General features: G+C 41.0%; 1 protein-coding gene across 10 annotated transcripts in view; it reads right to left on the bottom strand.

Annotated features, from left to right (window-relative positions):
- NRAP (nebulin related anchoring protein) overlaps positions 1-14,476 on the bottom strand; it is a 73,043-nt gene that overhangs the window by 44,914 nt on the left and 13,653 nt on the right. For 6 of the 10 annotated variants that reach the window (XM_058298366.2, XM_058298371.2, XM_058298375.2 and 3 more), the window contains exons 10-16: positions 12,999-13,103; positions 11,930-12,046; positions 9,871-9,975; positions 8,274-8,381; positions 7,180-7,284; positions 1,475-1,573; positions 168-272 (exon numbers count right to left, since the gene is read on the bottom strand). In XM_058298366.2, coding sequence (XP_058154349.1) covers positions 168-272; positions 1,475-1,573; positions 7,180-7,284; positions 8,274-8,381; positions 9,871-9,975; positions 11,930-12,046; positions 12,999-13,103 — 744 coding nt within the window. The remainder of the gene's footprint in view (positions 1-167; positions 273-1,474; positions 1,574-7,179; positions 7,285-8,273; positions 8,382-9,870; positions 9,976-11,929; positions 12,047-12,998; positions 13,104-14,476) is intronic. The other 4 variants (XM_058298374.1, XM_058298370.2, XM_058298373.2 and 1 more) reach the window with 1 other exon arrangement.

Here is a 14,476-nt window from a genome sequence, read left to right as displayed (position 1 = left end):
TCCCACTTTCAAAGTCCCATTTTCAATCCCCTGCCCCAGTAAATATACAATGTGATGAATGCCTTTGGATGACCAGCACCTCCCCAGCTTGTGGGATCACCCGGGATCTACTCTCTCACGTGTGTGCGTCACCCACTACCACGTTCCCACTCACGCGGCTCACTCACCTCACTGAATAGCTCAGCATTGGTTTTCGCCTTCAGCAGCTGAGGCACGTCCTGCGGCAGCGTGTAATTCAACTTGTTTTTCTCATAGTCAGCACGGTAATTCACCTGTCCAATTAAAAATAATCAGTAGGTTTTGTGTGATCTGTGCATCTTTTAAAAATAAATAAATAATAATTAAAAAATAATCAGTTAGGGTAAATGCAGGATTTTTATAGGGACAGAAAGAGAAATTTGGTGGGAACACACTCTTCTTTCTACTTTTCTCTTAGACCCATAGCTGAGAAGTTCTGGAAAAGACACTTTACAAGGAGCTTATAGTTTACCAATGTTTTAATTCAATAGATTAAAGATGTCAAAAGGAGAGTAAAATAGCCCAAAGGCACACTCAGAGTTATGAGTTTGCAAAAGACTTTCCTGTGACTTCACGAGCTCTCCTTACAAGTTCCTTAAGGGTATGTCTGGGTAAACTTTTTTTTAACTTGCTGCAGTACTGAGTATCTGGCTATACCCAGAGTAGATACTCAAAGAGTAATTGTTACATAACTGCCCACATTGAAAAAGCCCATCTTAAAACACACACACACAAAAGAGCCAATGAGGCATCATGTAATTCCTGATGGAAGAATAAAGCATCATTGAGAAGCCCAATTCTCCCCAAATTAACCCTCAACCTGATAAAGCCTACAGATCAACTACTATTTTATAGGAAATGAACCCTGGGATGCAATCAGCAAAACTCAAAAAATTGTTTGAAAGAAACAATACAGTTTCCTCAATTAGCAACTTGCCAGAAAAGAAAAGAGATAAGGGGAAAATATGAAAATTCAAAGAGATTTTAAAGACATAGCAACCAATCTCAAAGCATGGAGCTTATTTGGACCCTGATTCAAGCAAACTCTACAAAAAATATTGTACTGGAATTCTGAATCTTAACTGGATCCTGGTGATAATAAGAATTATTGTTAGCTGGCATAATATGTTAAAAATGTGTAAATATGCTTTCTTCAAAATAATATGGAGGAGAGTAAATGGATGGATGTATGGATGAAACAATATTGGCTCTGAATTAATAATTGTTGAATCTGGGTAATGGATATATGGGGATTCATTGTACTATTCTGTCTAATTTTGGATATATTTGAAATTTCATAATAAGTTTTCAAAGAGGGGTGTCACTTCATGGTTGTAATAAATTTTTAAAACATGTGTCACCATTAATGAAAGCCAAATTCTTGGGGCACTAGATGTTCGGAGGCTACAAAGCTTGCGAGACCCCCAGGTCTATGGGGGCAAGGTTAACTACTTACATGGCTCAGTTGCTGAGCATTGATTTTGGCCTGGACAATCTGAGGCGTAGTGGTCACAGAGCTGTATTTCAATTTGTCGATGCTTTGCCTGTAGTTGACCTGCGTAGAAAGAGGTGCAAGAAGATGTCAGCTGCTCTTTTCTCAAAGATTTGCTTAGCTTTCTCCTCCTAGACTCAACAGTTGTGATTCTTGAACTTGCTGGAAAAACAAGCTAAGATTCAAATTGGAATCCAACAGAAACCCTAAGCCCACAAGAAGAAAAGCAGTGCATCTAAAATGAATACCTTGAACAGGCAACTCATAAAAGAGGCCAATCAAATGGGCAGGAAATGTAGGAAAAGATACATATCCACATAATTAATCAGAGATATGCATATGAAAGCCACAAGGAAATATCCTTCCATACCCACCTGGAGAGCAAAAAGTAAAAATGGTGACAAAACTGAATGTTGGCAAGGATGGGGAACTACGGAAACTCTCATAACACTGCTGGTAGAAGTGAAAATTGGTACAACCACTTTGGAAAATGGTTTGGCATTTTTGGCACCTACACATCCTCTGCAACCCAACAATCTTATTCCTAAATGCATCCCCACGTGAAAATGTATGCCCAAGGGAAATACATAAGTACATTCATAATGGTTCAAAACAGAACCCATTCAACTGTTGATTTATCAACTGTTGAATAAATAGTAAATTGTGCTATAGTCAAACAATGGGATATTATATAGTTATAAAAGAGAACAACTAATGCTACAGGAAAAATGAATTACTTCCATAAGTAAATATGTATTATGGGATTACACTTATATAAAGTGCAAAAAATGAAGCAAACCTAAACTACATGGTTCAGAGACCCATTCTCAGGTGGCAGAACTATAAAAAATACAAAGATACAATTTCCGTAAAAGTCAGGATGGTGGTTACCTCTGGGCAGAGGGATGAGGCTGTGAGACAGAAAGAGTACATTCAAAAAGCTTCTGGCTTTACTCTATTTTTGATCTGGAAGATCACATTATAATAATTCAAGCTGCATATCTATGTTTATTGTACATTTTTCGACTTGTATTATATTTCACAAGAAAGGAGATTAAAAAGAGAAAAGTAAAATGAAAGAGAGAGAGAGACAGAAAGTCCAATCAGAGCCGTTTATGTGTCATTAATTGGGAAATGATAGCGCATCAACTGCTCCACGTGTGGACAGGACTAACATGTCTCTGCCCTGTGCCTCCAGCTGCACCCTAAAGCTCAAATCCTTCCTCAGTGTTCTATGAGCAGAGCTGACCTCAGCTGAGGGATTTCTTGGTCCAAGCAACTCATCAGAACAATTCATGGTTCATCAGGCATGGATGGATCTTGGTTACAGGTACACGGAATTCAGAATGCCAAGGTCTGGGTATACATTGGTGCCAACTCATCCCATCACATAGACTCTCCAGTCTACCACGCCTGACTTACAAAGGGCCCAGACATGCACACCAGCCTGCCTGGCCCTCACTTCCATCTTGCCAGAGCTCCTGAGGCTGTGTGCCAAAGCTTGGCACTTTCTTAGAAAATACGGGGTTGGAATATGAGGAGGTGGACTCTCCTCAGTCCATCAGTGCAGCCTGATGCGTTGCCTGCTAGTGAATTTTCTCTTTTGGAAGTAAAAATTGCCCTACAGAAAAGTAAGAATTATTTACCATTGTACATGAGAATATATTCATTTAATCATATTTTCCTCCAAAGACACCTGGCCAAGATCAATAGCAGAGATAATGGGAACTCGGACAAGGGCAGGAAAGGAATATGATTGAGGCTTGAGGGTAGGTAATGAGGGGTGAGGGGCTGAGATGAGCTGAACCTGTAGCAGTAGAGGGGAGCTAGGGAGCCAAGGGTGCAGGAAAAGAGGGCAGGGCTGTGCATGGCAAATGCCTCTTTCACAAAGGAACCGAGGTTAGCCCTAAAGCAATGTAAAGAAGGAAAAACTAAATTCATCCCTAATCCCTCCCTTCTTCCCAGTGCCAGCCTGGGCCCCTCTCATTTATTCATTTGTTCATTCATTCATTCCTCAACAATCATCTGGTGACCACTCAGTGCAGAGTGAGCAAACTCAGACACAGCTCCTGCCCACATGAATAACTCGGACAAGAACTTGCTCCCAGGATCCCAAACTGCCCTGGACTCTCCTCGGGACACTCGAGCCTGCCTGCATCCAGGTTCTGGGTTAGGCCTGGGCTCTGGCTTTGTTCACAGCAACCAAGTCCCCATGGAACACCCCACTCTCAGGCGTCACGCCACCTCTTCATCGCCCAAAGCCCAGGGCCCCACCCAGCATCGCAGGCTGTGTGGCAGCTTGTCAAGCCTGGGTTCTGCTGACACCCCACACCCTCTGCTGTAGCCCCACTATCTATTGCCCTTTCTGCCGGGACCTCCACACGTTGCCTCTGGCCGTATTCCCTGGCAGCCAACTCTGCCCTTCACAGGGACCCACATCTGTGGCCACCATCACACTTTCCTACCATTTCCTGCTGTCTAGATTTGAACCAGATGCCGTTACCATTCTACCTACCGGCTGCCATTTCCTAATGCCACCTCCCCAGGATCACAGTCCACGTCAGAGAGTCTTTGTAGCTCAGAGGTCACAAATATCTGTAGGTAGAGGTGAAGCACTGGTCTGGGCTCAACACTGGCCTCAGTGTCAGGGATGCAGTAAGGAATGGTGGGGACTGTGGCAAGGGCAGCAGTTGCTACCCAGGTCTAGTAGATGGTTATGCATACATGTGCGCCCAGGGCAATCAGATTTTCCAGTTCTTCAAGAGAAACCAGAAATCCATATTGATATGTAGGTTCTGCAATTTTTTAAATGCTGGCAAATAATTCAATAATTTTTTAACACTCGGTGAGCCAAGTGTACTAATCAAGGGGCCACTCTGGGCCCACTGGCGGCCAGCCGTGTTCTCCATCTCTCCCTGGGTCTTGCCCTCACTCTATTCTTGACTGTCCCGATGCCAACTAATGCTAATTATGGCTAAAGCATAGAGCTTGCTACTGCCCAGCACTTTTCTGAGTGCTTTACAAGTATGAACTCCTATAATCCTCACAACCACCCTGTGCTGGGCACCTTACAATGTGGAAACCGAGGCAGAGAGCTGAAGTGACTTGCTCAAGGTCACCCAGCTTTTTAGTGCCAGAGCTAGTGTGTAAAGCCCAGCCATCTGCCTCCCACAGTGCCTCTTAACCTCTGCATGACTAACCTGGTTCTGCCAAAGCAATGTGCTTGGAAGTATGACTTGTTATTTCATAGATGGACTAGGGGTTCCCAAGAGCCAGAGCTAACATTTATATAGGAAAATGTATCGCAGGTGCAAACAAATGACTTGCATTCCTAGGACGGTCTAGGAAAATAGAACTCTCCAAACACCAAGTGCTTTCTTGGATTTGGAGATAAAGGACAACATCATTTTGTGCTTTTTAGTTAATGATTCAAGGAGAAAATTTTTTGCACATTCTGAATTTTGGACATAGGGTCTGTAGGGAAAAATTGGAAATATAAAGTCATTTCAATGTCAACTATTAATGAGATTACAGTGGCTTCCTACTGCATTAATTCAGAGGGAAAAATTACCATCTCATAATAAAGGAATCCATTAGAATTGAGAATTATGCAAGATAAGATGCCACAAAAAGTATACTTTTAAATGGGATATTCCTCCCTGAGAATTCTGAATTAAATACATTACAGAACACAATTACTTTTCTCTGCAGGACATAATTAACAGTCTCCATGATTAATCAAATATTTTCAACATCACAAATGCTTGGTCATTGCTTCAATCTACATTCCGAAGGGTCTCTTTGCTGAGGATAGAGTCTAATTTTAATGCTATGAGTATTTATAAAATTCATCTGAAGGAAATGCTCTGCAGTTAAGGACCTGGCTTGTTTATTCAATTTCATAGCCATTTGACCACCCTTATGGCTACTGGACAGAAAGAGAGATCACAAGTGTTCTTGTAAACAGATTTCCCAAACTTCCTGAATATGAGAGCCTGTAGATTAGCAATAGTAAACTCAAGTTCACACTGGAGCCAGGAAGGGAAAGCAAAGCCACCCCTCCATCCTAGGCAATTACTGCCACACAGGACTCAGGCTACAGTACCCAGAGTTTTCAGATTTTTCCAGGAAAGTTGAAAATATGAATTTTTATGTGAACTCTCACAATTTCTAATGTTCATTCAATTAAAAAAAAAAAAAAAACAACCACCACATGACCAAACAAAACACCCTGCAACCAGGATCTGGCTCATGGGCTGCCAATTTAGAACATACCTCTGCTTCCAAATAATATTTATGACCCTGTTTAGCTTAATTCTTGTATCATATGTCCCCAGGGCAAGGGGGACATCTATATTTCAGGAGCATGGTTTGATCCAGAGTCTTAAATGGACAATTGTAATGGCAAGTCATATTATAATGGGAGTTCAAATTTGCTGGAATCTATCCCATGTTATTAAGAATAGTTTATAGAATTCTACTGCAAAAACTCACACTCAAATTTGGATGAGGTGCTCTTGATTCTCATGATTTCCAGGTAACTTATGCAACCAAGACAGAAATAAACTAGCTTTGGCACTGATCAAGTCTGACCTTGGGTCACATTAAAGTGAAGTAAGTCAACAGAATGAAAATTCCTGGGACAGGGGAAGCAACGTTCAGACACTTCATGCTCCCCTACTCTTCATCCCCTGCCTTATCATGGGTTTGGCAAATGTCTTTCATCCATTAAACTCTCATTTGCCAATAATTGCCCTTCATTGTCCTGGACACCATGTGAGACACTAGAAATACCCAGCTGAATGTGACACTGCTCCTAATTTCAGAAGGTTTACCATTTAGCAAAAGAGAGATGTGAAGATCTATCTACCAACCACAAAACAAACAAACAAAAATATTAGAAAGAAATGTGATGCAAAGGAAACGCCAGCACCAGGCATTCAATAAATATTTGTTGAATTATTTGCTAAATTATTTAATGATTGGCGATAACCTCACTGATGAAGAACCATGATACCAACTCACTTCTAAACCACCTTAAATACTTTTAAAGATACTAGATGATTTCTATCTTTATTTTCTAGAAGTCCTACAGTAAACAGGCCTTAAAATTTTGTGATCAGAATATTATAAACTTAATTAATTGTACGTATTTTGTTTTGGACAAGCCAATGATAAATAAATATATTCATTGTATAATACTTAAGGGACACATATACTTTTCCAAGTGTTCCTGATAAAAAAATTAAATCAACATTAACATTTTCAGTCAATTTATATCCATTTTGTTCTACTTCCTTCAATCCTTAAATATACCACACAGCAAAGCTAAGAACAAAATCAAAGGCTCCATAAATTTTATCCTTACTAAGTAACAATTATTTTGAACATGGCCAGTCAACATGGCCCACCAAATTCAAAGAGGAGAAAAAGAACCTTGGGTTATTTTAAAGACAAAAAAAAGAGTTGTCCCCATTTTCCATTGAAAATCTGAGTTTCCAACCAAATATAAATTGACTCACTAGTGGAAAAGAGTTCCCCTTTTTCAATCCCTTCCATTTCCTACAAATTGTTGTCTCTTGTTTCTTTCCATTTTATTGCCTAAGAATCACTCTACAGGAGAGAAGCAATGAACAGCAGAGCAGAAAGGGCTTTGGAAAAGAACTCACATCTTTTAAGGGAACCAGTTTCATTGTTGTTTGATAGGACGGAGTTAGAGTGGCTGGGTAGTTATAGTCAACAACATCGTGTTTATAATCAGCCTTGTAGGCGATCTGAAAAATAAAGAAAAGAAATCAGTCCCCACTTTCTTCTTAGGAATATATTCAGAAGAAATATTTTTTAAATAACCAGAAACAAAATTAAGTCAGCTTCATCACCTCCAAGGAAAATTAAGTTACACTCACACTTTTGCTGTAGATTAATTTGAATTCTTCCCTTAATTAATTTAAACTGAGCTAACTTCTATCTGTAGCACATTTATTATCTTTCTTATTAATTATGGACCTCCTTATAGTTTTCATTGAAAAGAAGCATTGCAAATGAGTATACAATAAAAGAGCTTCTTGACCAATTTCAAGAAAGCAAATGAAAAGTCAAGAATCTTCAGAGAACTTAAATTTTTTTCTAAAGGTCAAAGTTGAGATTCTCAAGCAGAGGAAGTTTGACATTTGTATGTTTAACTCCAAGATTTATACCCTGGCATTTGCAAACCTATTACCTTGATTGATAAAGCCAAAGAGATTAATTGATTATAAGCTATAGGGAAAACAGGAACCTACTCTATTTTGCTATCCCACTGCCTTGACCAGTGCCTGGCCAGGGTAGATCTTCATGAATACTGTAATTGTTTAAATGAACAAATGAACCAACCAACCAATCCCAAATAAATTACAAAAACTTTGGAAATGTCAGGATGGTTCAGGTAAGAATCATGCTCATCCACTTTGCCTTATCTTTTGGAAACTTGGAATTTTTTTTTCTTTTAATCACACTGGGTCAATTAAAATAGATCTAGTACTCTTTAAACCAGGGAAAGCTGAGGTAATAAATTGAAGCTTTCAGAAATTTTCAAAGTTTGTCTAGTCTTGCTTAACATTTAGAAACTCTCATGGGTCTCCTTTTACCCAACAGAGAATACTGATTTTTTAAAAGCAGGAATAGGTTGAAAAAGAATTTGCTGGATTCCTAGTGCCCGCCCGCCCACCACCCTGCTCCCCAGTAGATCACTATGACCTGTAGGAGCTTACACAAAATGACTCACATTGCTTGCCAAGCTTCCAACTTTCATAGCATGGAGAGTCCGTCTGTCCATACCAACTCCTTCATAGTGGCCTCTCAGGTGGTTCTGGTAGTTTTCTTTATATTTATTCTACATGGAAACACAAAACTTTCAGCACAAGCAATCACCTCCCAATTAGTTGACGATAACTATTCTTCTGAATGTACTAACTCCAAAACATACAGGATTAAATGCAACCTATTTAAGGGTATCACTGCATTATAAATATCAGGGGAAAAAAATTCAAGTCAGCATAAGAAATTAGAGTGAGACAGGCAGACAAGACACAAGAAAAACTCAGGATCCGATGAGCATACACAGCATGAAACAGACTTGATTTTTTTTTTTCATTTTCATTTGTAAATATAGCAGATTTTTTCGATGCAAAAACCCACCACAGGAGCATGGAGCACTGCAATTGTCAAGCACTGATTGCGCAGGCTATGTGTGCATAGCTCTAAGCTAGGAGCTGTTACAAATGACTGAGGGCCATTGCCTCCATTTCTAAATGGTCAGATGAGAAGATAATGTAGGAAGAATAAAACCTGAGCTTCGCCAAATTCTGTGATGTAAAAATTGGTTAACACTGTGACCATGTGTCCCTTATGTCCCAGATGTGCCTTATCAAATAAAGAGAAGACCAAAATGGGACGGTAAGAAGTCACAAATAGGAAGATTCTCTAAGGGAGAACTTTCTACTGCAGCTACATTGAAATCACGTACACTGGGGGGCCATTGAGCTCCAGGCTCTGAGAGCATTTAAACAGAATAAAAAATACCATTACTAGATATCAGACGTGATTCCACTCATCTCCATTCATCTTTACAAGCACTCTATGAGAAGGAAAGAAGTATTATCACCCCCATTTTACAGCGATGGGGCTCAGAAAGCTGAGTAGCTTTCCCAAAGTTGGTCAGTTGACTCACTGTGGAACCAAATCTGTCTATTCCAAAACTGGTCCTCTTAACCACTATGTTTATGAAAAATAAATTACTCACTGAGACTTACAAAGTCTCTTGTGATTTTAAATTGTATTATGTACAGCTGAACAGAGGTAACATCACATAATCTAGTACAGGTCCTGGAGTTTCTCAAGAATACGTCCCCAGACCTTGTCGGAGAATTTCCAGATTTGCAAATGCCTCTCTAGCATATCTCTGCTCATCTGCAAGATGGGGGGATAATGCCTGGCTCCCCACCTGGCCATGGATTAAAGGAGATCACGGATCAATTAAGAAGCACAAAGCTGCGTTCTGAAAGGATGCTGCGTGCTCAGCCAGGCTCCCGCACCAGCAGTCCCCACTAGGAGCTGGAATCTGTGTCACACGAGGGGTACGGGATGCAAAGGGCGGGTCCTGCCCTGAGGACTCATGATCAAGTGGGGGAGGAGGAGGAATGAGGCAGAACTGACACTCTGAGGACAGTCAGCAGGCAGTCTTATCAAAACTCAGGTATTGTGCCCAGGAGGCCATGCTTCCCCAAGACACATAGAAACAGTCACGCCGACCATTTCTAAGGAGATGTAGAAGCCAAGATTACAAAAATGCCCAAACAAATGCTTTGGTGTCAGCCACTCACATCGCTGGTGAATTTTGCGATCTTGCTCACGTTCCTGAACTGAGGCGTTTCGCAGTAGTTGATACTGCGACCTTTACTACTTTCCAGATCCTTTTTATACTCCACCTTGGAAACCAAAACACCACATGCACCATAGAACCAGATCTGGAGTCACTCTTGAAAACATCTCCAGGACTTGACCAGGACCTTTTCAGAAAACTTTCAACTAAAGATTTTAAAATACCAGGCATAGGATGCTATAAGTAACAGGACATATTTCCCTTTATAAAAGTAATTTTAAAAACATGTTGGTTCTGAAACATTTAAATGTATAGTCTCTTTCCAGCTGTACGTAAGGTTTCAAACAACTCAAATAAGGCAAAACCGACTTTGGAAATCAGGATGGTAGTAACTCCTGAGGGGAATTGCCCGGCAGGGGTTCCGAGGGGGTTTCTGGAATTCTGGTCATGTTCTGTTTCTCTATCCAGGTATAGTCACACAGATGTGTCCACTGGAGAATATTCATCCAAGTGTACACTTAAGATACATTCATTTCTCCATCTGTATGTTATCCTTCAATGCAATTTAACAACCAAAAAAACTCACTTTAAAAGGAGTATAATAAATGAGATCGCTCACAGATGCAGATAGTGTCTTCTGATTTAAAAAGGGTTGGCTATTTGAGCTCTCCTGGGGTGGCTGAATGTAAAATGTGAGGCTGTAGTTATTAAATAGACTTCAAGTCATCACAGGTAAGTGGAGAAGGCAGCCAAAGGCCAATTACCATTAGTAGAGGTACGGCTGGTTTGTCTTACTCAATAAACATAAGTGCAAAAAGAAATGGAAGACTCCCTTGTGATCGATCACTAAAGGAAATACAACTTAATTTGTTATAAAGTATATGGGGGAGGTATGCCTTTTTAAGTATGCAAAATACATTATAATGCTCACAATAGGATATAAAGTGAAACAGCAATGCACGAAACTATATAGACAGTTGAATTCTAATTCTGCAAATACAGGCTTATATATTCATTTATATCATGTTCATATAGAAAAATGGCTAAAAGGGCTAATAGTGGTAATTCCTGGGTAGTAGGATTTCACTGTCAGTGCTCTAGTCTTGGTTCTGTCCCTGCGAGTTTCTATGCAGCAGCACAAGTCCCTTCTTTTTTCCAAGCCTATTACAGCTTCAGGGCCTGAATATGGCAAAGGTCCTTCTAGAGCAGGGGAGGAAACTTTTCCTTTAAAGGGTCAGAGCATCTTATTTTTGGCCTTTTGGGCCACATGATCCCTGTGGCAGCTAATCACTTCAGCTGTGGTAACTCAAAAGCAGCCATAGACAAGACTAAAGCAAATGGCCATGTACCAGTAAAACTTTATTTACAAAAACAGGCCTTCAGACTGTAGTTTGAAGACCCCTTGTCTAGATCATCAAAATTGTCTGTAATATTTGTCTAAAATTCGAATCCTCAGGCCTATGCACCCACCTACTACTTCAAAATATCTGAGTCTCCTGAAGAGGCTCAGAAATGTTGTTGGTGATTCTGAGCAGCCCAACGTTTGGGAACCATGGGGTAACTAACAGTTTTGGGGGATGGACTGACCTTTACAGGTTAAGAAAAAAAATATTTTAGGTTATTTGCGTATCTGTTTCTGATAATCAGATAACATGTTATGTGAGTTTTTTAAATAGCCTTACTCCTTCCAGTTGCAAGTGGTTGCCAACTCAAATGCCTTTCCGAGTCCAGATAGGTAAATGCTAATCGTAGAAACTGCTTTGAAGAGACACCGGGGAGTGAAGAGGATGCGACGAACTAGAAGGGACATTTCCTTGCCAAACAGCATTCAAATTAAAGAAAAATCTTGAACACCAGGTAGGCCAAGCAAAATCCACATTCTAAGGTCAGGAGAATTTACATTATAAATTCAGCTTCTCGAAAAGCTAACTACAATGCTAACTACAATACTAAGACTGAGTGAGGCTCAATGTTTGAAATATTCTTTCCATCTTTGTTAAAAACTACTTACTGCTTTGAAAGTGGGATCACCCAGCACCCCCCACGCCCCGCCCACGCACCTCGCTCGCGAGCTTGTTCACGGTCTGAGCGCGCTGGAGGACCAAGTTGTCTTGGGCTGGGAGGGAGTGATAATGAGCAGCGCCTTTCATCTTGTGGAAGTCCTGCCTGTATTTTATCTGCAAGAAATGCACAAAGAGGGACTGGAGTTGTGATCAATGAGGGAAATTACCCCAAAGTTATCCCACATTTACTGAGGAATTTTCTGAAAGGAAAAAACAAATCACTTTTTTCCTTCCATTAAGTCTATAAACCACTGTCCTTTTTTTTCTGCATGAAATTTTATTGATCCTTTTCAGACTTTTTACACTTTCTACTCTAGTTTTGCATGAAAAATAGGTTTTAAAACGGTCATAGCACAAGGAACAATTTCAAACCATCGTGCCCTGGGTTTCAACGTCCTTCCTCATCTAGCCTGCTCCTGAGAGGCTGTAGGGGTCATCTGCCTTTCACTTCCCTTCTTAGGGCAAAGGTGGCGCTGTTCTGGGAAAATAGGTAATAGGGGAAAGGCCGCAGATTAAGAAGGGGAAAGTAGGTGTGAAACCACCTCACAACTTCCTGATAATGGACCGAGTTCCAGTGGGCGTTTTCAGACTTGCAGTGAACAAAGCATCAGGGCTTTCACCTCGCAAGTTTAATTATAGCCTAGCTTTCAAGGACCGACAGCTTGCTAACATTCCAAAAAAGAAGAATCAGTTTATCCACTGGGTTACGCCCAGTCTGATAATCACGTGACTGGTTTTAATCAGTCATTCTCCCCAAGTGTTGAATTTCCATCTGGGTTGTTTTATGAAGACTCTCCCAGCCTCAGCATATCTGCACCAGCATTTGCACTCGACCTAAATAAAGTGGGTTATGCTGTTTGCTTCTGTCAGTCGCCTTCGAAGCAGACGAATGTGACCAAACAGACCAAACAAAAGAAGATGTCAAAAATCCAGATAGGACTTGAGGGCTTGGTCAACATCCTACTTTGGTTTGGCTGGAAGCAATGTGTCCGTGTGGAGGTTTCAGTTGGCACAGCCTTCACATCTCATTGCTCGTCTGTGCGTGTCAGCTCTGCCGGGTACTTACATCGCTCACGAGCTCATTGGCTTTCTTGGCGTTCTGATAAGCTGGGGTGATCATGGCCGGGAAGCTGCCCTTTCCCCTGTGCTCTTCATGCTCCTCTGAGTAACCCTGCTGGGACAATCAAAACTTTAATCAGTAGTGCCCCCCACCCCGGCTCTGGGGTCCCGTAAAGGCCCCGTCCACTTGGGGCTTTGCAGTGATCATCCTAGGAGCAGCAGACCCTGGAGGGAGGTCCACTTACTGGTGCCTCAAACAGACAGCACCTAATAAATGCAATCATTGTCATTATCATATTCTTTCCATCAGATAAATTAAGACTTGCCCAGTCTCCCAGGCCCACGCTGTTGTGGAGTATAGGTCTCTTAACTGACATCAGGAAAGTCCCTTTGTCTTTCGGCCGTCTTGAAAACTAACTTAATTGAGACCAGATCTACACAGAGAGGTACTTTGACATCCCAAATACTGCCTCTCCCAGGGATGTGAGCATAAAATAAGGAAGGGAGCATAATATAATAATGTTGTAATTTGGGGCGGGGAGATTTCAACTTGCCCTATATGAAGTGGAAATAAACATATTTCATACTAAAACATATTTCTGACTAAAGTATTACAATCTATCTTGCCTCCTTCCTCTACATTTCCCTACTCCTCTGCAACCCAACCACTCACAAAAAAGGAAAACTTTGGTTTACAGAAACTTTCATCACGTGACTGGTGTAAATCTGCCCAACAAACTTCAAGACCTTGCTCAGATGCTACCCTTTCACTCTCTCTCTTTTTTTTTTTTTAGGCCAGGGATTGAATCCGGGACCTTGTATATGGGAAGCCAGCACTCAATCACTAAGCCAAATCATCTCCCCTGAGTTGGTTTTTTTCCATTTGTTTGCTTGTTGTTTGTTTTTAGGAGGCATCAAGAACCAAACCCGGGACCTCCCGTGTGGGAAGCAGGTGCTCAACCACTTGAGCCACATCCACTCCCCGCTTCTCTCTTAAGAAGTCCCTGAGTCTTCCTCACTCCTGCCCCCCACCCCGGGCAGAATGGGCTGCTTCCTCATCGGTGTTCCCACTGCATTTTGCACACAAAGCTGCCACAGCCCTGGTTGTGCTCTCTTGGGCTCTCAACTCCTGCTCCCTTCAAGCACTAGGCTTCAAGTCTGGTATGGAAGCACTCTTAAGTTAAACATTTGGGTCAAATTAGACTTCCCAGGCTTCCTTTTATCCAATAATAAAAACTGTTCAACCAGAGTTCCCCTTTTTAACTTGGCAGCCAGAATGCTCTGAGCCAAATATAATAATAGAGCCCATTCTGCTCTATGGTTTTTGGATTTGTTTCCAGGTTTATTTTAACTTCTCTATTACATGCATATGTGATAGATATGTAAGTCATTCTGTAAATCACCTTATCCTACTGGGAAGTTGATTGGTTATAAATAATAAACTGATTACATGGTATATTTCATTATCCTAAAAAAGTAGTTACT

This window comes from Dasypus novemcinctus, chromosome 6 (assembly GCF_030445035.2).
Source record: "Dasypus novemcinctus isolate mDasNov1 chromosome 6, mDasNov1.1.hap2, whole genome shotgun sequence".
NCBI lineage: Eukaryota > Metazoa > Chordata > Mammalia > Cingulata > Dasypodidae > Dasypus > Dasypus novemcinctus.
This window is presented reverse-complemented; position numbering and strand designations above follow the sequence as displayed.